Here is a 25,733-nt window from a genome sequence, read left to right as displayed (position 1 = left end):
GGAGGAGGAGAAATGTGCCATGGGGGGAGGGAGAAATTTGACACAATAGGGGTCATGGGGGTGATGTGCCATGGAGGGGGAGAAATGTGACATGGGGGGCATGATGGTTGACATGGGGGGTCTGATCTGAGGTCCGATTAACATTGGGGGTCTGATTGCTGGTCTGACCTGAGGTGTAATGGAAAAAAAATCTTTTTCTTATTATCCTCCTCTAAAACCTAGGTGCGTCTTAAAGGACGAAAAATACGGACCTCAAACCAGCGATTGTCTGAAGCAGAGAAAAAAAGATACCAGGACCACACAGAAGCAGCTTCAGACGGGACCAGAGCCAGGTGAGCTGCGAGGGGGGCGACAAATGTAGCTTTGCTTGTGTTGGCAAAAATCCTTGCACCGGCCCTACCCTAAGGTATTCATCTTGGGGAAATTGAAACATGAAAGATTTTTTTTTTTTTTTTTTATAAACGAAAAAAAATATATATAATATGCGTGTGTTTGTATATTTCACACATAAAAAACCCTGCTATACAAAACATAGCTAAAATGAATACCTAGATTTTTAAAATAAAAAAAGAGTGTGTATGGTTGTATATTTTATACAAAGAAATTCCACTATACTATTTGCTAAAACTAATATATTTTTATTATTGAAAAAAGGGTTGGGATGTTTGTATGGGTGTGTACATAGTCTAGTATACTATTGCTAATACTAGTAACTATTGCCATAACGTTATAATTTTTGTTATTTTCAGTATTTTTCTTTTCTTTTTTATGAATTATTTATTTAAATATTTTTTTTTTTTAAAGTGAATTAACCCCCTTCCTGCCACAGTCAAGGCAGAATGAGGTTAATTCCCACCCTGCAGTTCAATTTATAGCCAGCAGGTGGTGCTCTTACATAACAAAAAGAGCTCCCTGCCGGCTTTTAGATATGACAATGTAATAGACGCTTGAAGCTGGATGCTACAAGCGTCTATCACTGCCTGACCGCTCCAGCTGTCCACGGCAAATCTCCCTGTGACTGCAGCTGTCTAATGACAGCTGCATTAAGGTGATCGGCAGGAAGGGCCACCGGCAGATCGCGGAGTAACCAGATGCTTTTATACGTTGGGTTACAGATAAGAGCCTACTGCCGCGATGTATAAAGTTGTGCGATGGTAGGCAAGTGGTTAACAAAAAAACCTTACTCACCTCTTCAGCCCACTACCGTTTCAGCACAAACACTCCGGCGGTCCCCACAGTGTTTGATTACAAGCAGCCAGCACAGTGGCGTCAGAAATCACGTGTTGTACTACTGGCATCAAAGCTATGGGAGCCATGATGCCAGTGGTACAGGACACTAAGGCTATGTTCAGTCTAGGTTTCCCATACGGCATACCTATGGTGGCTCCGTTATGGACTGAAGTCAAGACCCAGACACAAAACACCACAATCATTTCTCTTCTAATGCAGAGGCCGGCTAATATACAATGCAAACAACCTGAAGGTTTATTAAAAATATCTTTTAATAAAAAGACCAAGGAGACACCAGCTGGAGTTTCAGACGTACATTCAAAAAAAAACGGTTACCTCCCAAACTTCCACCATCTTTATTAAATATGATCAGTAATAGTAAAAATGGCATTTGGAGCATTTGTTTTATAAAATAATTTAATTCCAGATCATCAGATAAATTCAATTCCTTCATACTTTACGTTACCAATCTTCGTCTCGGGTAACAGGACTCGACCATCCAAAATGAAGACTGTGATGTACGTCGCCACTTCCCCGTTGTTCTCTTCCGATTTCAGAGCTATGATCATCTGATCGTCTGTGCTTGGGATGAATTTGAACGAGGAGAATCCATGGGTGGGATTTTGTGCTCCCACGTGAGAAAGCGTTATGTCGGAGAAATCAGCAGACGCTCGTAGGAAGATGTTCGTACCGCGCTGTTCGTCCTCTTTCTCGCTGTACCGTTCCTTACTGGCGCGGCGTGGGAGGAAAAACCAGCTATGTAGTGAATCGCTCCAGGCTGCAGACTCATGGATCAAGTAACCTGGATTGTGAAGAAAAGGGTATAAAAGGTGTGACATGTGGTGGAAATTACAGCAAAGCAGCAAATAATGACTAGAAAAGAGTTTGCTCCCGATAACTGTCCCGCGCAAAGGAACCGCCGATCGCCCCAATCAAAGAGTAAATGCCCGTTCATCAAGTGAAAGCATTGACGCAGACAACAAATTCACAGTTTTTGGGCAACAGATCATCCTGTGTAAACAGGGATTTTCTGCCCAGTGGCAATGATTCTCCACAGGGATGAATGATCACAGTAGTGATTGATCGCCCCCCCTATAGAGGAGATGATTATGTCATGTAAATGCACATCCTCTAACAGGCAGGCAATTATCGAGTTTGTTCCAAATAAACTGTATTGTCCGAAAAAGTGTGCAGCTTAGGAGCAGACTACCCCCTAGGTCCTAAGCTGTGGCCCAAAAAAAAACCTCTCCTGTCTGCGTTACCCCCATACCCGTGCCTCTGTGTTGTGCCATTCAAGCAGATGTGACCTCAGCGTTCACAGGACTATGCCAGTTCCTGGTGCTGCTGGAACTGGAAGCAGCCGGAAACGGGGCAGCACTGTGGGCATGGTGGGACTATGGCAGATCAGCAATTTTTTGTTTTTGTTTTTTGTGGGGCACAAGTTAGGACTACTTGTGTTGCCAACCCCTTTAAAGCTAAGCCCTGACAGAGTAAATTAATATTCTTTTCATGAGACAATCCCCCTTTATGGAATGGCCTGTAGGGACTTAAAGGGTTACTACAGTCAGTGGCACGTATTACCCCCCCCCCTCCCAGTCACAAGACCGGTCCAGCCTGTACTCTGCGACTCCACTCAAAGTTTAGCTTAGGCAGAGTGCAAAGAGGTATTTTCTAAGGAAGAGATCCATCTCGCCAGCGCCACCTATTGGAAGTGGTTTCCTAGGAGATCTGACTTTTGAACACACCTTGGGATATGAGAAGGGAATATAGCCAAGCCAGAAATCCAATCCGTAGACAACTGTTTAAGGGGTGCTTGCCCCTCGTCAGTATGAAGTAAGACTCTGGATGGCTGAATACTATGGAGAACTTCCAGCGAGTCTCCATACAGGGCTGGCCAGTACCGTGCCTAAGCTACATCCAAGGAATCGTGCCCAGCCAGCCAGCCAGCCAGAATCCTACTCCGTACTGAGGAGGCGCAAGCACCCCGAAACAGCTGTCTAAGGCTACGCCTACTTTCACACTAGCGGCAGGACGGATCCGACAGGCTGTTCACCTTGTCTGATCCGTCCTGCCGCTATTTCGCCGTGCCGCCGCTCCGTCCTCATTGACTATAATGGGGATGGGCGTGGAGCTCCGGTGCAGCATGGCAGTACGCAGTGAGAGGCCGCTGGACTAAAAAGTTGGACATGCAGTACTTTTAGTCCGGCGGCCTCTCGCCGTGCACTGCCGGAGCTCCGCCCCCATTATAGTCAATAGGGACGGAGCAGCAGTCCGGCGAAATAGCGGCAGGACGGATCAGACAAGGTGAACAGCCTGTCGGATCCGTCCTGCCGCTAGTGTGAAAGTAGCCTAAGGATGGATATTTTGCATGGCTATATTCCCTTGTCATATTCCAAGGCTTGTTGAAAAGTCAGATTTTGACTCATAGGGAGCCACTTTACAAGGTGGCGCTAGCGAGATGGTTCTCCTTCCTTGGGAGATAAGCTCTTTGCCTATTCAAAGTTTAGGGCACTGATGGAAACGGCGGAGCCCTCTTTCCATCAGTACCACGAGCTTCGAATGGAGCGTCGACGCACAAGCGGCTTCTTCTCACCAGCAATGAACACATTAGGTAGACATTCCCCAAATCAATAAACCAGCAGGAGGCGCAATAACAAGTACTGTATGTAATGGCAATATCTAGACACAGGAGCATTTGTGTCTCTCTAAGTAACTAATATCCGGCCGATACACAGGACGTCAGGTCCAGCAAACAGATCATTGGCCATTATCCAATGTGCGTGTTCACACACATCCTCTTCATTATCCTGTTCTGCATGCGATCTTTGCATTTTAACCCTTTAACTCAGGTCTGAAAAGGCAATGACCACATCATTTTTTTTTTCATATATAAAAAAAGAAAAGAAAGTAATCGCACATCCAGCTGCTATGCTTTGATCTCATCCCTGCCATTTTTGCAGAAAACAGCGCTAAATAGCGCACGTGTACCTCCTCCTGTGCTACATGCTAAATGAGGCATCAGTATACATTTTGATCAAAAGGCATAAGCCCACTTACCACGCCAAGGTTGCCTTTATGGGGGGGGGGGGGCGTGGCCTTGCGGAGTATGTGAGCGGACGTGCGGTACAGAGCTCCTCCGCTACCTCGGCTAATTTATCCTGACAGGCTCCTAGATTTGAGCTTATCCTGAGTGTACCTTATCAGTAGGACATTAGAGAACCCCCCTGAACTGGTGGGGAGACTGCATCCGATCATTATGACCCACAGGAATGAGCAGAGAGGGTTGGAGAAGGAGAGCCAAGATGGCGCTGGCGCCACTCCTGGACGCTAAGGAAAGAAGCGGCGGCTAAGCTGGAGAAATATGCCCGACTATCAACTACAGCCTCTGGGAAAGGTACTCCTAGAAAGTCAGTGGCTACGGGAGACCTGTCTGATAGGGACTCTGACACTGAAGGACCTGATCCTGATAGCATCTCGGCGGCCCGTTCAAATCGATTTGGCGCTCTAGCTGATGTAAGCGATCGTCTACCCTCAGAAACGCCTGACTCCGATTCGGAGGAACCGACTTTAAAAGATGTCATGCAGGCTATAACTAGATGTGGCAAGTCGCTTAACACCCTTACCATGCAGGTGGGGGCTATTAAGGAAGATGTCTCCATAGTGCGACACGATATGCGAAAATTGGCTGATCGCACGACTGCCTTGGAGGGTCGGATAGGAGAAATGAAGGACGCCATGACACCTCTGACTACAAATGTGAGGGACTATTCAATGAGATTGGACATTATTGCTGCAAAGCAGGGTGATCTCGAAAACCGATCCCGCTGGTATAACGTACGGGTGGTGGGGGCACCAGAGAAAAAGTGGAAGCAGGAAACCTGTAGGAATTTTTTTATCCTGGCTAAGGGAGAACTTTGGCGCAGAGGTTCTAACTCCTTTATTTGCTGTGGAAAGGGCTCACAGGGTCCCTACGCGTCCATTACCGCCGGGTGCCCCACCCAGAACAGTCCTGATCAAGATCCTGTACTTCAGAGACCGGGACATTATTTTAAGGAAAGCACGGGATAAACCTGACCTGTCTGTTGATGGACATAAAGTAGCACTCTTCCCGGATTATTCGCAAGAGGTCCAGAAGCGAAGGGCCAGATTTACAGATTTGAAGAGGCGTTTAAGGGCACAAGGAGTGTCTTATTCCATGATGTATCCGGCCAAGTTACGGGTAGCTGCACTGGGGACCACACATTTTTTTGAGGATCCTAAAGAGGCAGCAAGGTGGATGGATCGTCATGAGAGGCAGCTAGCAGCGGAGCACAACTGATCTACAAATGGAGAGGCGCCGTCATGTTTATTTGCTCAGGTCGTATAATTCGGCTTGATGTGGCCTGGTTGTGTTTGGGTGTGAGTGCTCAGGAGTGGTGTTGTGTATGATGAGGGTATGTGAATGGGAATCTTGCTGTAATATCATTGGAATGTATAGTCAGATAGGTATAACCATTCCTTAACTGTTTTCACATGTAATTGTCCGAGGAGTAAGGAGAGGGGAGGTTCTGGGCCCTTTTTTTGAGCTCACCGCCTAGTAGTTACGCACCCACATTTGTTTCTGGGTATACTTTAATCTTTTCTCCAAGTGACAGGAGAGAGGTTTTAGACACTCGACTAACCTTAACAGCGGGTAGTGTGTTTCTTCCCACAGGCCTTATTTAGGTGTTATAGTGGGACTTGTTATTGAGGTAGCCGCGGTGTTGAGTAATAGCTTTAAATGTTTGGAAGGGAAATTTTCGGGGAGAGGGGTGGGGGGGGGGGGGGGGGATGTTTTGTTTAACCTAAATGCACGCACTGTATATGAAGATGTAGGTATTGGTCTACTGTCTGAGTATGATATGACTTACTGCTATATTTGCTCTCCTAGTGCTATTACTCTGAGCGCTAGATTTACACATTTCTGGATATTCGAGTATGGCGGGGAAGGTTAATGCTCTTAGCTGGAATGTACGGGGGATTAAGGATGTAATTAAAAGGCGAGCGGTTATGGACTGCTTGAATCAGCATCAACCGTTGATTTGTTGCGTGCAGGAGACTCATCTTACCTTGGACCAGACTCAATTGCTTACTCCTAAGTGGGCAGGACACTGCTACCATTCTACTTTCTCGTCCTATGCAAGATCAATTGCGTTTACCTGCATTACTAAAAAGGTGGACAAAGAGGGGAGATATGTATGTTTACACTGTGTGATCTATGCAACTACATGTGTCCTGGTGGGTGTATACATCCCGCTGCCATACTCTCCGGTGGTACTTAAAAGGTATACTACAGTTTATAGCAGATATGCCTGATGTCCCAGTTTTATTAATGGGGGACTTCAATAATGTCTTTGATTATAATTTGGATAGAATGGGGGCGGGTCAAACTTCTCAAACGAATGGAGCGACACCCTTTGGGATTCTGATGCAAGAAGCTATGATGTTGGATTTTTGGAGGTTGAAAAACCCGTCGGTGAAGCAGTTTTCTTGCTGCTCTAGCACATATCATTCTTTATCCAGAATTGATCTCATTATTGGGAATGCTCTTATAGGTCAATATGTAAGGGAAATACAGTATTTGCCACGCAGAGTTTCAGATCACCCGCCGGTGATTGCAGTGCTTGCTTAATCCTTACTCGCTACCTCTTCTACCAGATGCTGGCGGAATTGGTGAAAAACTTAAGGAATTTTTCCAGATTAATTTACCGTCCGCATCTAAGTCGGTAGTGTGGGAGACTATGAAGGCGTTCTTGAGGGGTCTGCTTATAGCGGAAGTCAATAGGGGGGGCGGGGGGAAGTGAATCTAGGGCGCACACAAGAAAGTTAATTTTGGAAGTAGAAGCAGCAGAGGCAGAATATATTTTGCAACCACATGATGATACTAGAGATAAATGGAAAGAATCCCAACAAAAATTGAATGACAGGTTATTGGTGCAGGCGAAAAACAAACGATTTTTTCAAAAACAAACCTATGAGGAAGGGGAGAGAGCGGGTAGACTTTTGGCACTGGTATCTAAAGCTCAGCTACAGCCTACGTACATTGCAGCCTTGAGGGATTCGTATGGTGTTATTCAAAAGGAACCACCTCATTTGCTCCAGGTCATGTATTCCTTTTATTCCACACTATATAAATCTAGACTGACAGTTATGGATGCGGAAATTGATCTGTTTTTGCAGCCCCTAAAATTATGTACCCTATCAAGTGAACATAAGGTGCTGTTAGATGGTCCTATTACTGTTCAGGAGCTAGAGGTGGCATTAGGTACAATGTCCAATAATAAAGCCCCAGGCAGGGATGTCTTGCCGGCTGAGGTATACAAACGCTATTCCAACATTCTCCTTCCTCAATTACTTGAGGTCTGTAATGGTGCCAAGCAGCGGGGTCGGCTCCGTGATTCCATGAATGAAGCGGTCATTGCTCTCTTGCCTAAACCAGGTAAAGATCTACTTGAAGCTGAATCTTATATAGACCCATTTCTTTACTCCCAGTTGATATTAAGCTTTTAGCAAAAGTATTAGCGAATCGTCTGAACTCAGTGATAACCACCTTAATATGTCAGGATCAAGCAGGCTTTATGCCCAATATGTCGACTGCGGTTAATATCAGACGTCTGTTTCTGAACATTCAAGCAACTCATGTCCACGCCTCGACCGCGGCGGTCGCATCTCTTGATGCGGCCAAGGCGTTTGATAGCGTGGAATGGCGTTATCTATGGTTGGTACTTAAGAAAATGGGTTTTGGAGTTGAATTTATTTCATGGGTTCAACTACTGTATGCATGCCCTAGAGCGGCTGTGAGGGTTTATCTGACCCATTTATGCTCTTTAGCGGTACGAGACAGGGGTGTCCACTGTCACCGCTACTTTTCGCGGTGGAGCCCTTGGCGGAAGCTCTGAGAATGGCCGCTGCTGTCAAGGGTCTTCAATATGGACCTAGAATAGAAAAAGTGGCCTTATATGCCGATGACTTGCTTTTATTCTTGGATGACTGGAAGCGGTCCCTTCCTGCTGCAATGGCAATCATTAATCAATTTGGGAATATGTCTGGATTAGTGATTAACTGGTCAAAATCCGGCCTTATTACCCTTAGGTAGTAGTAATGTTAGGTCTCCACCGGATACAGGAGGGCTACAAGTGGTGACATCCTTAAAGTATTTAGGAGTGTGGGTAACTACAAATTTAGGTGACTATGAACGTTCGAATCTAGTACCCATGCTAGGTGAATTTCGGAAAAAAATACAGGCCTGGAGCAAATTGCCTTTATCTGCAATTGGTCAGGTCAATCTCTTGAAAATGATACTAATGCCAAAACTTCTATACCTCCTCCATAATGCACCGATTTGGATCCCACTTAGGTTCTTTAACACTGTTAACACAGTATTCAGAGATTTAATATGGAGGGGAGGTGTGCCTAGGATTAAACTTTCAACCCTTCAGAGACTTAAAACACAAGGAGGTTTGGCGGTACCAGACCCCTGGTCTTATTATATTGCAGCCCAGCTACAGCATCTCAGAGGATGGGGGGGGGGGGGGGGGGATGAGTCTCAATTGAACAATTTGGGTCGTATTATTCAGCATTTGATACACCGTACTTGTTTATTGTCAGCTTTGGAGGATGGATCATTTCATTCTCGTGCTCAATATCCGTTGATAAACATGATACATAAAATTTGGTGGAAAACTAAAGAAAGGATGTGTATTAATGGGTATAATGCCCATACACCTATATGGCCTAATTGCCTATACCCTGAACTAAACAAGGTTAGTGGAGTGCAGCAATGGGAACAATATGGATTGGGTAAGATGGCTCAATTGTTCTCGGACAAGTCATTGAAGAGTTTTGAAGTGTTGAGACAGGAATTTGATATTCCACATAGATATTTTTATGTATATTTACAGCTGAGGCATGCTATTCAGACTCAGGAGAAAAAGGGGAAGATCCAGCAGGCATCCAGATGTTCTATCGATGATTATACAGTAAGGGCAGGGACCACTAGTGGGGTGATATCCCTTTATTACAACACACTCGGGCGGAAGTTGATAAATCCAACCCACTGAAGTTATATGAGAAATTGAAGACTGATATTGAGGATCTGACTGAGGAGAAATGGGAAGAAAGTCTCACCGACTTACCAACGTTGTCATTAAGGGCTCTTTCACACCTGCGTTCTTGTCTTCCGGCATAGAGTTCCGTCGTCGGGGCTCTATGCCGGAAGAATCCTGATCAGGATTATCCCCATGCATTCTGAATGGAGTGAAATCCGTTCAGGATGCATCAGGATGTCTTCAGTACCGGAACGGAACGTTTTTTGGCCGGAGAAAATACTGCAGCATGCTGCGCTTTTTGCTCCGGCCAAAAATACTGAAGACTTGCCGCAAGGCCGGATCCGGAATAATGCCCATTGAAAGGCATTGATCCGGCCTTAAGCTAAACGTCGTTTCGGCGCATCGCCGGATCCGACGTTTAGCTTTTTCTCAATCGTTACCATGGCTGCCGGGACGCTAAAGTCCTGGCAGCCATAGTAAAGTGTAGTGGGGAGCGGGGGAGCAGCATACTTACCATCCGTGCGGCTCCCGGGGCGCTCCAGAGTGACATCAGGGCGCCCCAAGCGCATGGCACGTCATCCATGCGCATGGGGCGCTCTGACGTCATTCTGGAGCGCCCCGGGAGCCGCGCGGACTGTAAGTATACCGCTCCCCCGCTCCTACTATGGCAACCAGGACTTTAATAGCGTCCTGGGTGCCAAAGTAACACTGAAAGCATTTTGAAGACGGATCAGTCTTCAAATGCTTTCAGTACACTTGCGTTTTTCCGGATCCAGCATGTAATTCCGGCAAGTGGAGTACACGCCGGATCCGGACAACGCAAATGTGAAAGAGGCCTTAGCGAGTCTTATAGGATCTCTCAACTGCATCTCCTACATAGGGTTTATAGAACACCTGCATTACTATTGAAAATGGGCTATGGGGGGGGGGGGGGGGGGATGATGTATGCCCACGTTGTAATGCCACGAGTGCAAACTTGATTAATTTGATGTGGAACTGCCCGCTCTTGAGGAGGTATTGGATTGAGATAGTGGAACTTATAAATAAGGTTTTTCAAATAGGTCTAGAGGTCAACCCACTGACCTGCCTACTTGGCTTTGCGAAAGTGCCAAGGAACATGCTGAAAAAAAAGGTGGCTGTTATGAGAGTATTGTATCAAGCAAGGAAATGCATAGCATTTCATTGGATTGATGAGTTAGCTCCCACTAGTCAGGAAGTAGTGGGTAGGCTGCACGCACTAGTTAAGTTGGAGGAGTATGTTTACTTGAAAAGGAACACGATAAAAAAATTGGAATCGATTTGGTCCTCGTGGATTTCACATTATGATCTGTCAGAGTAGGGTTGTGGGATTTGAATAGAGTGCTATGGGTGAAAGATGTATGTGTATGAGAGTGACGAGATATGGGATAGTGGACGATGACTGAATGTTTGTGCCGAAACATTATGTGGATATAGCCTGGAACACAGAAGCTCTTCGATGTCATCTACCCTGTCTCAGAAGAATGGACCGTGAGGTCTTCAGATGGACTTGCAAATTACAGATATGGACCGTACCTGACGTCTTCTAAGTGATTGTGCTTTGGGGAGGGGCAGAGGTGGGGTTGGGTTGGATGGGGGGGTTGTTACTGTACGTGTACAACAAACTTACTTGAAAAAGCAATAATAAAAATTATCCGATTCAAAAAAAGGTTGCCTTTATGAGTGGGTCCTACTCTAAAATTGGCGCGGCGCTGCACGGTGACCACCAACGCTGTAGCGCCAATCCGGCTGGCGGCGGAACCCAGCAGTCCAACAGCACCAAAGGCTGTCTGGGCATGCTGGGAGGTGTAGTTTTGCAACAGCTGGAGGCACGCTGGTTGGGAAACACTGGTCTAGCGAGCAATCAGCAGAGGAAATAAAATGCCCGCCGTCCTATTAGTACACACAGAACGTGTAGTCAGTTCATATCTGATTGTGGATCTACTGTACTGTACTCACATAATGATGTTAAAACAGTACAACAGCCTCAGGATCAGATAGGAACTGACTGTATCATAAATTACTATGGGACAGGAGAGCCACGGTCGGCCCAGGAGATCACTTTCATGTGAATCAGCTTATATTTTGCACTTTTTTAAGTGTAACTGGGGATCCATATGGGGGGGCCCCCCATTTACAAGAGAAAACATCCCATGGGTGCTACCTGTAACTGGCAGAGCTCATCTGGGTCTGCTTACACTCCGCAGCACTACTATGCTTGGAGACCTCCGGTGATCACCTGATCGCCGGCTCCCATAGAATCAGCGGTGTTGTCACTTCCTCTATTCACTGCACAGTAGTCACTCAGCGCTATGTGTTTGTTGTAAACCGCTCCTGCAGTGACACAATAGACAGAGCCTTGAATAATAACGCAGCCTGTATTCATTTACCTGGGGGCTTTATACCAGCAGCCTCTCGTAAAAAGTTGTAGTTGGGAACCCAGTTTTGGTGCTGCACATCACCGCGGGGCCCTACTACCTTTATCCATTCAGGGTTTTCATTCAGCACCTTGCCAGTAGTCGTCGTCCACTCCTTTCCCAGCCCCCCGACATACAAGAGCTCATCTTTTACGGCCAACCACTCAGCTTTAAAACCTATAATAAGAATAGGTAAAAGAACATACAATATTAGTGGTAACAACCATACACAACACCACCCAGCGTGGAGACGGTTATGCAATTTGCATGACTGAAGACACTTACAAGGCTGCTCTTACACCTCTCCAGAGACAGTTTAATCACAGCTGTTAGCTTCACTCATGCAATCTGCAATCAACATTTTAAAGGGGTTGTCTGCTTTTTACTATTTATGACCTCAGGATAGGTCATCAGTATCAGATTGGCGGGGGTCTGACCCCTAGCACACCTGCCGATCAGCTGTTTGAAGAGAAGGCAGCCCATTCACTTCTATAGACGGCTCTGTCCAAGTGCATAGGAAAAAGTAGTCCCATAGAAGTGACTGGTGACGCCATACTTGTAATTACACCTGCTCACCACTGCAAATGCTGTGGAGAGCGGGTAAACAGAGCAAAGAAGGCAGCGCTCATATGAGCACTGCGTTCTCTTCAAACAGCTTATTGGTGGAGGTGCCAAGGGTCGGAACTGATATTGATAACCTATCCAGAAGATAGGTCAACAGTAAAAAGTAGACAACCCCCTTTACACTGCTCAATATTCGGGCAGATTATCGCTAACGAGCATTCGTACAAATCCTTTCCCAAAGGTGTAATTACAAGTATGGCGTCACCAGTCACTTCTATGGGACGGCTTTTTCCTATGCATCTGAACAGACAGTTTAAAGGTGCCACCGATTACCTGATGTAAGAGTGAAAAGCTTGTTCAACGGTTAATAGATAGTTTGTGTGGTCACCTAAATTATCGTTTGGGGACCGCAGATCAGGACATCTTAAATCTAAATACAATCTGCTGCTGGCAAACAACGAATCTGTATGGAGATGAGCGATGGCATTAGCGATCTCTCCTCCCAATACCGAGGAGAAGATCGCTACATGGAAATACAGAGGTCTTCTCCACTGACAAGCAGGCGATTGTCGGGAAGGAACGCTTCCCTTCCTTCCGTCTGCTCCTTCGAGCAGTGTACAGGGGCCACCATTAACTCTATTAGGTCTTTGACCCGTGTTGATTATGATAAGCACACTATGCTGACTGAAGCGTGAGTGACCAGTATTTAGTGCCAGAGATTTCTTGTACAAGTCATTTTAATTGAGAAAGCCAGTAACGTCTTCGAGAGACAACCCAACAAGTTTATTTAACATTCCCAGAAAACTAATTGTTCTACACAAGTAAAAAGTCAGCCATTACATCAAATAGTGACACCCTATGATTGGATATCATGTGCATGAGAACTTGTGTGCGGAATTCAAACCGCGGATTCGCAAGATATGGATACGGGTTGTGCGCATTTTGCGCACATCAGTAAAAATGACTATTCTTGTCTGCAAAATGGAAAAGAATAGAACATGAGTGCAATCCCCCCCCAAAAAGGGCGGATCGGACGTGGACCAAAACTATGATCATATGCCTGACACCAATGACAGGATATTACACAGATCCACTCCAGAAACTGATGCAAGCTTCTTGTATCTATCTTTCCACCAGCAGAGGGTGCAATGTGGGATTACATAGGGGAGAGCAGTGTAAGGGCTCATGCACACGACTGTATGCCCTCCGAGACATACGGTCCGTGAGCGGGCCATATGTCCCGGAGCGGCATACATCGTGCCCACAGGAGTACACAGCATCATAAGTTTTATGATGCTCTGCGCATCGGGCCGCCCGCGGGACTATTGTCCTGCACTCATATGATATTATGAGCGCGGGACAATAGCCCTGTGGGCAGCCCGATGCACACAATGTATGCCGCTCTAGGACATAGGGCATGCTCACGGACCGTATGTCTTGGAGGGCATACAGTCGTGTGCATGAGCCCTAAGCCTGTGAATAATAGTTTGGGGTGGACCTCTTGCTGGCCGGTGGGTATTGTGACTACTGTGGAAAAAGGGAGAAAATCAGCTGTGATTATTGGAGAAGTAGGGGGCTGCCGTGAAGTCTGTGGAGGGGAGAGAGGCAGGGGGGGCTGAACAGTGCAAGGCCAGACTTGCAGAGTCTCCACTGCTGGAGGTCCACATCCTCCTAGAGATGTGTGGGTCAGGCCCCAGGAGGAGCCTCTGTTAGCTCCTACACCTGGCCAAGGGTGCGTCCACATGTCCGTCAATCCGAAGCCAACCCTGGACAGGAAAGTCAGATGAGCTGGATGCAGTGATCGCACTACGTTTTTTTCAGGAAGAGTAGAAATACTCCTCTTACCATTTTTGAGGAGTATTTTAGCCGAGGAGAAGTACAAAGGTCGCAGTAATTCTAATACATAAAATGTAGGCCTGCACTTGTTCACATCTGCGTTGGGGGCTCTGTCGTAGATTCTGTCAAAAAGACCTCCGTTCCTGTCAGTTAGGCTGGTTCACATCATGTTTTTGTCATTCATTTAAAATGGCCTGAACAGGCGTCCGACGCTTGGACAGGCGTTATTGCGACCTCTGGCTGGATGTGCAACATGTAGTGTGCGCTCCGTTATGGCAACTAGCTGGGAGGAAAAATGCTGCAGTAACAATTTTGTGAGCCTACGTACGCCCACCCTACTATACTATATATACTACAAGCGGAAATACACGCGCTCCCGCTCATTAAGATTAATCACTACATAATTAACTTTCTGGTAACTTTGCATCAATAGTACAGTGTGTACATGAGGAAAAGGGTAAATTACTCTTACCGGTAATTGGATTTTCCAATAGCCTCCACAACGGCATTCACAGGAGGGTGTCCCCGCCTCCAGGACAGGAAACAACGAGGAAGCACAGGATTTAAGGAGCCTCCTCCCCTTACCTTACCAGTCAATAAGAGAGGACACAGAAGTGATGCATAACAAATTATATATTATAGTAAACAAATTACATCATTCATTTACATTTAAAGCTTGGGAGGGAACCCAATGCCGTTGTGGAGGCTATTGGAAAATCCAATTACCGGTAAGAGTAATTTACCCTTTTCCCCGGCGCCTCCACAACGGCATTCACAGGAGGATTAACAGAGTAATCAATATTAGGGGGGGGCCACACTAGATAGGACCTCACGACCAAAGGACAAGTCCTGTTCCCTTACTACATCTAGCTTATAGTGCCGAAAAAAAGTCATAGGGTTGGCCCATGTGGCGGCCCTGCAGATCTGTTCCAGAGGGACTGCCTTCGTTTCTGCCCAGGATGAGGCTACTGCCCTTGTAGAATGAGCTTTTAGTACCTCCGGCGGCTGACAGTTCTTGGTAACATAGGCAGAGGATATTATGTTCCTAATCCACCTAGCTATGGTTGACTTGCTAGCCGCTTGCCCCTTATTAGGGCCCTGGAATTGTAAAAAGAGATGGTCCGATTTTCTAAGCGGTTTAGTGGCCTGAAGGTAAGAAAGGACTGATCTCCTGACGTCCAGATTATGGAGAGTATCTTCCGAATCATTAGAAGGAGACTGAAAAAAAGAGGGTAGGGAGACTTCCTGCTCACGATGAAATCTGGATACCACCTTTGGGAGAAAGGCTGGACAGTGCCTGAGGATTATATGATCATCCAGAATTGTAAGATAGGGAGGCTTGCAAGAGAAAGCTTGAATTTCCCCCACTCTTCTGGCAGAGGTTATGGCAACTAAAAAAACCGTCTTCATGGTGAGGAGCCTCAGAGGGATCTCATCAATTGGCTCAAACGGAGGAGTAGTGAGAGCAGAAAGAACCAGGCCCAAATCCCAGGGAGGAACCACTGGACGAGGGAGGATCGAAGTTCTTCCTGCCCCCCTCAAAAACCGCTTGATCAGAGGGGAATCTGCTAGTTTTACGTCCAGGAAGGCGCTGAGCGCGGAAATCTGAACCTTCAGAGTTGATGGACGGAGGCCTTTTTCTAGCCCCGCTTGCAGGAACTGGAGGACCTGAGGAACATCAGGAGAATCTACACTTCCCAAGAAGGACAAAAAGGCATTCCAGGTTCTCAGGTAGATCCGGGAAGTTACCGGTTTCCGGCTTTTGAGCATCGTGGAGATGACTGCGTCCGACAGACCCTTCTGTTTTAGCAGGAGGCGTTCAGATTCCAGGCCGTCAAACTGAGTTGATTTACACTGGGGTGATTTATTGGTCCCTGGTGGAGTAGGTCCGGGATTGATGGCAGTGTCCAATAAACACCGGCTGACAGTCTGAGCAGGAGTGGAAACCAAGCCCTTCTTGGCCAGAAGGGGGCCACCATAATTACGTGGACCCCTTCTTCCTGAGTCTTTACCAGGACCCTTGAAATGAGGCTGAATGGAGGGAAGGCATAAAGGAGCTGTCTTGGCCACGGCCTGGAGAGGGCGTCTAGCCATACCGGGCGATCCATTTGCGAGAGGGAACAGAACTTTCTGACCTGCTTGTTGCTTTTGGTGGCGAACAGATCTAACACTGGGGTCCCCCACATTCGGCAGATCTGGCTGAAGACGCGGTGATTTAAAGACCATTCGGCCTCCCTTAAGAGGTGTCGACTGAGATAATCGGCCACCACATTTTTTTCCCCCTTGATATGCACCGCCGAAAGGGACAGAAGGTTTCTTTCTGCCCAACAAAAAATGCCCTTTGACACTTCCGCCAGTGAGCGACTTCTGGTTCCCCCCTGTTTGTTTATGTACGCCACGACTGTAGTGTTGTCTGTTAATATTCTTACGTGTCTTGGAGAGGGAATTTTGTAAAGGGAAAGGAGAACTCTGTGGACAGCTGACAGCTCTCTTAAATTTGAGGAGGCGTCCTGCATGTCTCTTCCCCAGGATCCTTGAACTACCGCTCCTGAAGAGTGACCTCCCCACCCTGAGTTGCTGGCGTCTGTTGTAATGACCATGACATCTCTTGGGCGCCAGTGAACTCCTATGCTCAGGTTCCCTTTTACTCTCCACCAGGTTAGTGACTGTTTTACCTGTCTGGGAACGTGAACCTTTCTGTCTAGAGACGAGTTCTTTCCGTCCCATGAAGATAGGAGAAAGGTCTGAAGGACTCTTGTGTGACTCTGGGCCCACCTTACTGACGAGATTGCGGCTGTTAGCAGTCCCAGTACCGCCATGATGTCTCTTATCGAGGACCGATCTTTGCTGGAAAAAAGAGACACTGTCTGGATTAAGTGAGACTGTTTGTCTTGAGGAAGAAAGGACATTAGACGCCTTGAGTCCAACAGCACCCCTAAAAACACTTTTTCCTGACTGGGGATAAGGTCTGATTTTTTGGGATTTATTATCCACCCTAGAGTTGTAAGACAGTCCTGGATTTGTTTGAGGCGTGAATGTAGAAGTTGGCGCGACTCCGCAAACACCAGAAAGTCGTCCAGGTACGGGACGATCTGTACCCCCTGAAGGTGAAGGAACTTCATGACATCTGACATTATTTTTGAAAAAACTCTGGGGGCAGAGGATAGGCCGAAAGGAAGGGCTGTGAACTGAAAATGGGACAATCTTCCCTGATAATAAATTGCGATCCTCAGAAAACGCTGGTGCCTGTGGTATATTGGGACGTGGTAGTAAGCGTCCTGAAGGTCGACGGTAGCCATAAAGCAGTCCTGCGGAAGGATCTGAGTGGTAGATTTTATGGTCTCCATTTTGAATCTTTTGTAAACGATGGATTTGTTTAAGGACTTCAAATTTATTATCAGACGAAAGGAGCCATTTGGTTTTTTTATCAAAAATATAGGGGAATAGAAGCCTTTGCCGTGTTGTTCTTCCGGAACAGGGATGAGCACTCCTTTGAGGATTAAGGTAGTTATTTCTGACTCTAGGGATGCCTGTTTGTCGGGCTGTTGCCTTTGGTTGATACAAAAAAGACTTGGGGGTGGGGAAACAAACTCTAGCTTTAGGCCCTCCTTTACGGTACGAGTGACCCAAGGGGAGGCGTGAATTTCTTGCCAGGCGGAGGAGAATTGCTTTAGCCTGCCCCCTACCTGGGTTGGCGTGTCACTGGGTAGGGCGGGTAGAGGTTTCTGGCTTAGGAAGGTATCCTCTTCCTCTACCCCTAGAAGGTTGCCATCTTTTTGAGCCATCCCTTTTACTCTGATCAGATCTTGCCCTTTTTTGACTTTGAAAGGAGCGTCTCTGTTGGTAAAAACGGTTATCAGAGGGGAAACCTTTTTTCCTATCGGAGGCCTTCTCCAGAATATCGTCCAGGGCGGAGCCGAACAATCTATCCCCCTCACATGGGATGGAGCACAGGCGGTTTTTAGAACCTGCGTCCCCAGTCCATGAACGGAGCCATACCGCCCTACGGGTCGCATTGGCCAGAGCACTGCTCCTTGCAGAGAGTCTAACCAAGTCGGCCGAGGCGTCTGCTAAAAAATTGGATGCTCTTTTCAGGGAGGGAAGAGAGTTTAAGATCTCCTCTCTGGACGTACCCCCCGACAGATTGCTCTCAAGCTGGTCTAGCCAAACCGAGAGGGTTCTGGCCGTACAAGTGGACGCTATGCTGGGGCGCAACATTGCTGTATTTGTCTCCCAGGATTTCTTTAGTAGGTTTTCACATTTTTTGTCCATTGGGTCTTTCAGGAGACCCATATCCTCAAAGGGCAGCGAGGATTTTTTAGAAATACGGGCCACTGGCGCATCTATTCTGGGAGTTTTGTCCCACAAATCAGAGTCAGATTCCGAAAAGGGGTACTTGCGTTTAAAGGCGGCCGAGACAGTCCACCTTTTATCAGGATCCCTCCATTCCCTGGAAATAAGGGCTTTGAGGTTATTGTGGATGGGGAAGGATCTCTTCTTTTTCTCCCCCAAGCCCTGAAAGATTTGATCGTGAAGGGACTGAGTCTCTTTGACATCTTCTAATCCCAGCGTAGATTTAATATCCTTCAGTAGGGACTGTGTTTCCTCGGGAAAGCACATAGGCCTCCCTGCGGCCTCCTCAGAGGATAAGGAGACCTGATCATCCTGCAACTCCCCTTCATCCAGATCCACCTGCTCTGATATTTCCAGATTTAGGGAACGGGAAGGCCCAGGGGAAGGTGCCAGTTGTCTAGAGTCAGCTGCAGCCTTAATCTCTTCTCTAATGAGGGTTCGCATGGACTCCACGAAGGAAGGGGATTCTTCAGCGATAACCCTTTCAATACATCTAGGGCAGAGGGACTTTTTTGGGTCCGACACCAGGCCCTTACGGCAACCACCACACTTCCGGCGCCCCGAATCCCCTTTGGCTTTAAGCTTCCTGGACTCACTGTCCTAAGGGAATAAAACAAACTTTGTATAGGCCAAAGAGGGACCCGGAGTAATGGTGGTGAGGGGTCAGTATAGTGAACTACGGACACCCAGCGTGTAGAGGGGGGGGGGGGGGGGTTCGGGATCCCATAACCTGTATAAACCTACTGCTAGGAAGGACATAAGGAAATAGGGATTACTCCCCCCTGGGAGGAGGCTTACCGGGCTGAGGGCCGAGACAGCAGGATCACCGGAGCGTTTGGACGACTCTCTGTCGCTGGAAGGCATCTCTGCAGATCACCGGCGCAGGAGGATATGATTGCTCTTTTTAAATCTCCCGCCGCGCGCAGGAGCGTCCCGCGAGAACCTCTTGCCCAAGGAGATCTCGCTCCGCTGACGTCACCACGCCAGATCCCGCGCGAGTTCCGACGGACTCGCAAGCCCGGGGATGCCTGAAGACAGGGCTTACTCCGCAGGATCGAGGAGGGGAGGCAATGCGTCCCCGGAGTCTCTCAATCCCTGCACCGACCCTCCTGAACAACAGGGAAGGGACCAGGCCGGTGCGGTATTCAATTTCCTGGATGACCCCAGGAGCGGCTTCCACGCACGTCCGAGGACAGGAAACAACGACTGGTAAGGTAAGGGGAGGAGGCTCCTTAAATCCTGTGCTTCCTCGTTGTTTCCTGTCCTGGAGGCGGGGACACCCTCCTGTGAATGCCGTTGTGGAGGCGCCGGGGAAAAACACCATTTCTGGCCGTCATATCACTTGCATCTGGCATTTTTTAGTAGTTTTGCTGAACCTCTGGTTTGCGGATCTCTCGGACATGGTGGGTAGAGACAAGCGGCCATCCACTACGCACACAAAGTAGAGGAAGATCTGTCTCCTATGTAGCTGTGCCTGGCTCCTGTAGTCCAAGTAGGTTAGCTCCCAGAGGACTGCCTGGTCGGGATGTAACGTGTAAAAAAAAAAAAAATCTTGAAAAGGATGAGCACGTATATAGATAGAAGGCTAGACGCACAAGCAGCGGATCCGCAAAATACGGAGACTGGCCGTGAGCAAAATGGACAAGAATAGGACATGTTGTATAATTTGCAGAATGGCTGCAAGGATGACATCCATGTGCAGTTTACTTTTTTGCGAACCCATAAGAATGATAGGGGCATGGCCTGAAAGGGCTTTGCCCCTCAAGGTGCCATTAAAACATTGATTTTTAGTTCTGTGGTGTTTTCTACCCCCCCCCCCCCCTTTTTTTTCCTCAGATGTCAAGGGAGCCGGTATTATGCTGGGCAGCTTCAGGATTGGACAGTTAGATGGCTGGTCAGCGCTGCCATTGGTTAGTTCGGTTGCTGTCCAGTTGCTGGGCCTGTTTCTATTTTTATCTAGTATCCTGATTGGTTTTCAGTGGACTGTGGCGGGAAGGTCACCTATTTATTGAGGCTCCTTACCTGTAGAATTCAGTTGCCGTGTCAAGATCATGGAGAAGCTCATCCCACCCGCCCTCCGTGCAGTATTTGTCGCGGTCTTTGTTGATTTTGAGGGGGGTTCGTCACTCAGAATTCTGGGTGGACTTAAATTAATTTGTAATAGACTTTATTTTTTTTTCAGAATGGTATTTATAACGTTATTTCAAAATTGGTTGGTTTATGTAACCCCCCCCAAGATTTTAATAAAGACCACGGCCTTTTCATTTACAAGAGGTTTGTGTCATTTATTTATTAATTAGTTAATTATTGTTAAATATATGGCACCATGAATGGTACTTTTTTCAGTCCGCACAAAAAAAGCGGATCGGATGCAGACCCAAACAACGGTCGTGTGCATGAGCCCTAAGTTATAGAACTCTTTGTTATACAATCATTTAAAGGGGTATCGCTAGGATAGGTCCCCAATGTCTGCTAGCTGTGGGTCCCACACCTATACTTAGAACGGAGCAGGGAGCACCCGCGCATGAGCGGTCGCCCTCCATTCATTCCCACGGGAAGAGACGAAAATAGTGGAGCTACGTGCGTCGGCTATTTTCTGCAGTCCCATTTAAATGAATGGGAGCTCACCACGCAAGCGGTGCCACCAACCCAGTCACTTCTATGGGGCTTATGGAAATAGTTGAGGCAGCCCCATAGGAATGAATAGAGGGTGGCCACGCATGCACGGTGCGCCCACCTTCACTTTGTGGGCTCTATTCTAAAGATACCGATCAGACATTGGGTGCATATCCTACCGATATAACCCCTATGTCTGAGGTAGGACAACCCCTTTAAGGGGTATTCCTATCTAAGGCTACTTTCACACTAGCAGCAGGCTTCTCCGGCGGGGGAACAGCCTGCATGATCTGTGCTGCCGCTAGTGCACCGTGACGCCGGAAGACTATATGGGGCTGGATGACATGTCGTAGTTTTATTCGGGACACCTATCTCGGCATGTTTGCCGTGCTGTGACCAGACCTCCGGCCCCATTGACTAGAACACGCCCTTATAGAATGATGGCAAATTGTGAGGACTTGCCATCACTTTATAATGATAGGGGGGGGGGGCCCAACCTTCACCACTCCTGAGAAGAAAGGGGGCTACAGGACTAGACTGGCACTGTGGCTGCTTTTGTTTGCCTTCGCTGCTGTGCTCTGGGCCACCAGGGTGGGCAGAGAATTGCAGTGGGGCAGTTCATATACTTGAATGGAGCCACAGAGCAGCTCCCTGGGTGGCCGCTGTGCAGGAACAAACAGCGAACAGGATGCGGCACTGCGCCAGCACCATGATCCTGCATTTTCAGGACTGATGGGGGTCCCAGAAGCGAGACCATAAATTGATGGTGGAGGTCTCACTTTCAGTGGGAACACTGCTTTGAAATAGATTTACAATCCGGCTTGTCCAAAAGGATTCCCCCCCACCCCCCTCACCGGATGCGGCGGTGATCGGTGAAGATAATACAAATAAATAAGTGTAATCCTGCCAGACAACCCCTTTAACCACTTGTTTTTCTTGATGTTCTCACCTTTATCCACCGTGCCATCTCCGTCCGTCAGTATGACCCACGGTACGGCTTTGCTTCCGTCCAGCCTGTAAATGACCCCTGTACGATCATCCACCGAATACAACTTCCCATTGAACACTATTAGCTCAGACAGTTCCATTCCTCGCCCTTTTTCGGCCAAGTGCGTCTCCAAGACAATGTCCTCTTTCTCCCACTCTACCGTCACTCGGTCGCCACTGTCGAAAAGCGTTAGGTGACCCTTCTTGAGGTAGCTGAACCAAGTGTTGTCTTTGGCGCTGCGGGAGTCCGTGTCCAAGTCTGCAATAACTGCAATTTGGTAGCGCAGCCCATCTGGGGTCCTCTGGGGCGGGGTCAGGGGGTAGGTGTCATTATACAGTTCACCCCCTAAGGACTGAACCAGCTTCCAGTTGTGAGCATTAGGTAAGACCGTTCTGGGGCTTGAAGAGCGATGATAGCAGAGCAGCAACAGCAATAATGCTAATCCCAATAGGGACGCTATGATGGCACGCCAGCGTGGCCTGAAACGGGGGTCTGCAGTCTTTGTCATGGAGGCCAAAACAGGGAGACCACCCACACTGATCCGCAGGGGGTTCATAGACTCTTTACATTCCAGTGGTGTGTAGGGATTCATAAGGCATCAGTGTTGCAAGTCAGGACCCTGGTAGAAAATAAGAAGCCGCAATGAATGGAAAAAAAACATCAAACTGGCGCTAAACACATATTTAAAGGGTTTTCAGAGATTATTTAACTGATGGCTTATCCTCTTAACAGGTCATCAGTATCTCATTGGTGAGGCTCCGACTCCCGACACCCCCGCCAATCAGGCTACAGGGCTCCTTGCAGCTTACCAAGCACAGCACCGTACATTGTATAGCGGTCGTGCTTGGTATCGCAGCTCAGTCCATTCACTTCTATGGGGCTGAGCTGCGCTATATGAACAATGATGTCACCAATGAATGTGATGTCACTGGCCTAGGGTAAGCTGCGAGAAGGCCGTGGCACTACTGTGAGCGCCAAAGTTAGGTAGAGGCTGGCGCCTCTATATAACTTCAGCGGATCTAACGCCAGCGCAGGGGTTATTAAGATCGGCGTCTGAAACGCTGTTCTTAATAAATTACCCCCATAGTTTATGACTTTTTAATGCCACTTTTCAGTCGCAAGGGAGAGGCTTACAAGAGGTGACTCATGCCATTACCGGGGTTGTCCCATCTTGGACATATCGCTAGGATAGGCCACCGATGTCTGATAGAAGCGGATCCCACCTCTGGGACCGGCACCTACGAAGTGCAGGAGGGCGCACCATGCCTCCATTCATTTCTAAGGGACTACCCAAAACAGCTGAGCGGCTCAAATATTTTAGGAAATGAATGGGAAGAGCACAGCACACGCACAGCCACCGCTCTATTCACTTCTATGGGGCTGATGGAAATAGCTGAGACAGTGCTTGGTTATTTTTGGCAGGCCATAGAAACGAATGGAGGGCGGCAGCGCACGCACGGGAAGCCCCCCTGCACTTTGCAGGCTCCGTTCTAAGGATAGGTGCGGGTCCCAGAGGTGGGACATTGTCCAAGAGGGGAGAACCCCTTTAAGTACTGGCACATAGGCTCACACAGTCCGCACGTATGATTACGAGATCTGCAGATAGTTTTACGGGTCGAGATACTGAATCCCTCTTTACTATTTAGGTTTAGTTCATGTTTTTTTTTTGTCATTTTTAGTTACCCAGAGGTGCCTGGTGTGATGAGGTGTATACTAGGAAAAACTTGTTTCTCAAGCCAACACGGATCTACACATTTCAGGGTGTGCCGCCCTTTAAAGTCATTCTTTCAGCAGCTGCACCTGCTGACGTTTCTCATCTGATAACACGTGGTGGTGAACGCCCATTTGTCTTCTACATTGGGGCAATGAAAGCAAATGACCCTGGCTTCAGCTGACGTGTGCACGGGCCATCACCTGCTGTCACTAGGCCACAATGCCTACGCTCCATGCCACGAGGACACGCGCCCTCAACAAGCCCGGGCTGCACCTCAGTTGGAATCTGAAGGTCCGGCTGATATTAATCCAAGGCCTCATGCACACAACCGTATTCTGCACCCGTGTCCAATCCGCATTCTTTACGGACCCATTTATTTTATAGGTCCGCAAAAAAAAAAAGCATGCGGATTTCAAACTATAGAACAGGGGTAGCCAACCTCCAACACTCCAGCTGTTGTGAGACTACAACACCCAGCATGCATACTTACTCTGCTCTTCTCCAAACTCCTATAAAAGTGAATGGAGCATGCTGGGAATTGTAGTTTCAGTACACAGTGTGCTCTCTGCATCCGTATGTCCGTTCCGCCGCCCCGTAAAAAAATAGAATATGTCCTATTCTTGCCTGTTTTTTACGGACAAGGATAGGACTGTTCTATAAGAGGGCAAAATGCAGAACGGCCGCTATCCGAAATTTGCGGACAGCAGAAAGGACCACGTGCATGAGCAGTCCTGGAAGCACAGGCTGAAGGCGCCTCCTCTGACGCAAACTCACTGCATGATAGTAAATTTAAGATGCACTGAGTTCTTAGGACACTGTCAGGTCATGTCAGAGGAGCCGCCAGCAGTTCTGGAGGTGCGGCTGACACACGGGCGGCGTTTCCCTGTCTGCGCGCGAACCCTTAGGCCTCATTCACAGGGCAGACTCTGTATCCCGCAGTAGTACTGCGTAAACCGCGGATGATGTGCTGGGAGATTTTTCCGACACACGCCTTAGGCTTCGTTCACATTGCTGCCATTGATTTCCGTCGTCCTGCTCCATCCCGAACGCTTAAAATAACGGAAGCGCGTCTCGCAAATCAATGGCCCACAACGGACCCCAATGACATCAGAGATAATGGCGCCTCCATCGCTCATCAGACTGGTTGCTACGGGCAACAGCACCCCTTGCAGCGGTTCATACATCCTGCCATACAGTTGACGACCAGCGCTGACTTTCCTGTGTCTGACACCCATCAATCAAACATAAATGGGAAGACATGGCACTGGGGGGGGTCATAACCCAAATCACATCCCTGCCCCTCTATGTACATTGTAGCAACAAGGGATCACAAGCTACAATGTCACAGGCAGCCTCCTATGAAGTCCAGACCCTGCACAGTGTATAGGAAGCTGCCTCCTGACACATCTCCCCCGGGGGTCAGTGACTACTCACCGGTGTTCTGGTCCTGGGCTGCCGGTGTGCGGAAGATCACTGCTCCATAGTCACAATCCAGCACAGGCGCCGCACTTCCGCCTTCCTGCGGCAAACTACAATACCCGGCGTGCCTCGCGAATGGCCTCCCATATTCCCGGCATGCCTCGGGGTCCAGTTGCTAGGCAGCCGTCGCCGCTGATGTGTAACTGACCGGCTGCCCGCAGTTTATGTCCGTTTCCTTGGGCTCATATGAGAGGAGATCTATCAAACTGGCTTAGTTGCCCATAGCAACCAATCAGAGTTCACCTTTCATTTTCCAAAGGAGCTGTAAAAAATGAAAGGAGGAATCTGATTGGTTGCTATGGGCAACCAAGCCACTCTTCCTTAACACCAGTTATGATAAAGCTACCCCATGGACTCCAATGTTCAGGGTCCTTGTGCATCCCCCCAAATAGAAATTAAATAGTCCTCTTGCGATTTTGCAGACCCTAAATACAGTAGTGTGAATGGGGTTT

The 25,733-nt window shown here is 47.9% G+C and overlaps 1 protein-coding gene across 1 annotated transcript; it reads right to left on the bottom strand.

The window, feature by feature from the left end:
• Nucleotides 1–1,484: 1,484 nt before the first annotated feature.
• On the bottom strand, nucleotides 1,485–25,361 carry CANT1 (calcium activated nucleotidase 1). Its single transcript, XM_044296911.1, has 4 exons — nucleotides 25,237–25,361; nucleotides 22,050–22,707; nucleotides 11,705–11,908; nucleotides 1,485–2,032 (listed from the first exon to the last, which is right to left on the bottom strand). Exons 2-4 carry the CDS (start codon nucleotides 22,678–22,680, stop codon nucleotides 1,662–1,664), a joined length of 1,206 nt encoding a protein of 401 aa, XP_044152846.1. The 5' UTR covers nucleotides 22,681–22,707; nucleotides 25,237–25,361; the 3' UTR covers nucleotides 1,485–1,661.
• Nucleotides 25,362–25,733: the final 372 nt, after the last annotated feature.

This window comes from Bufo gargarizans, chromosome 6 (genome assembly GCF_014858855.1).
Source record: "Bufo gargarizans isolate SCDJY-AF-19 chromosome 6, ASM1485885v1, whole genome shotgun sequence".
In the NCBI taxonomy this organism is placed as follows: Eukaryota; Metazoa; Chordata; class Amphibia; order Anura; family Bufonidae; genus Bufo; species Bufo gargarizans.
Note: the sequence above shows the minus strand (reverse complement) of the source record. Positions and strands in the feature narration are given on the sequence as shown.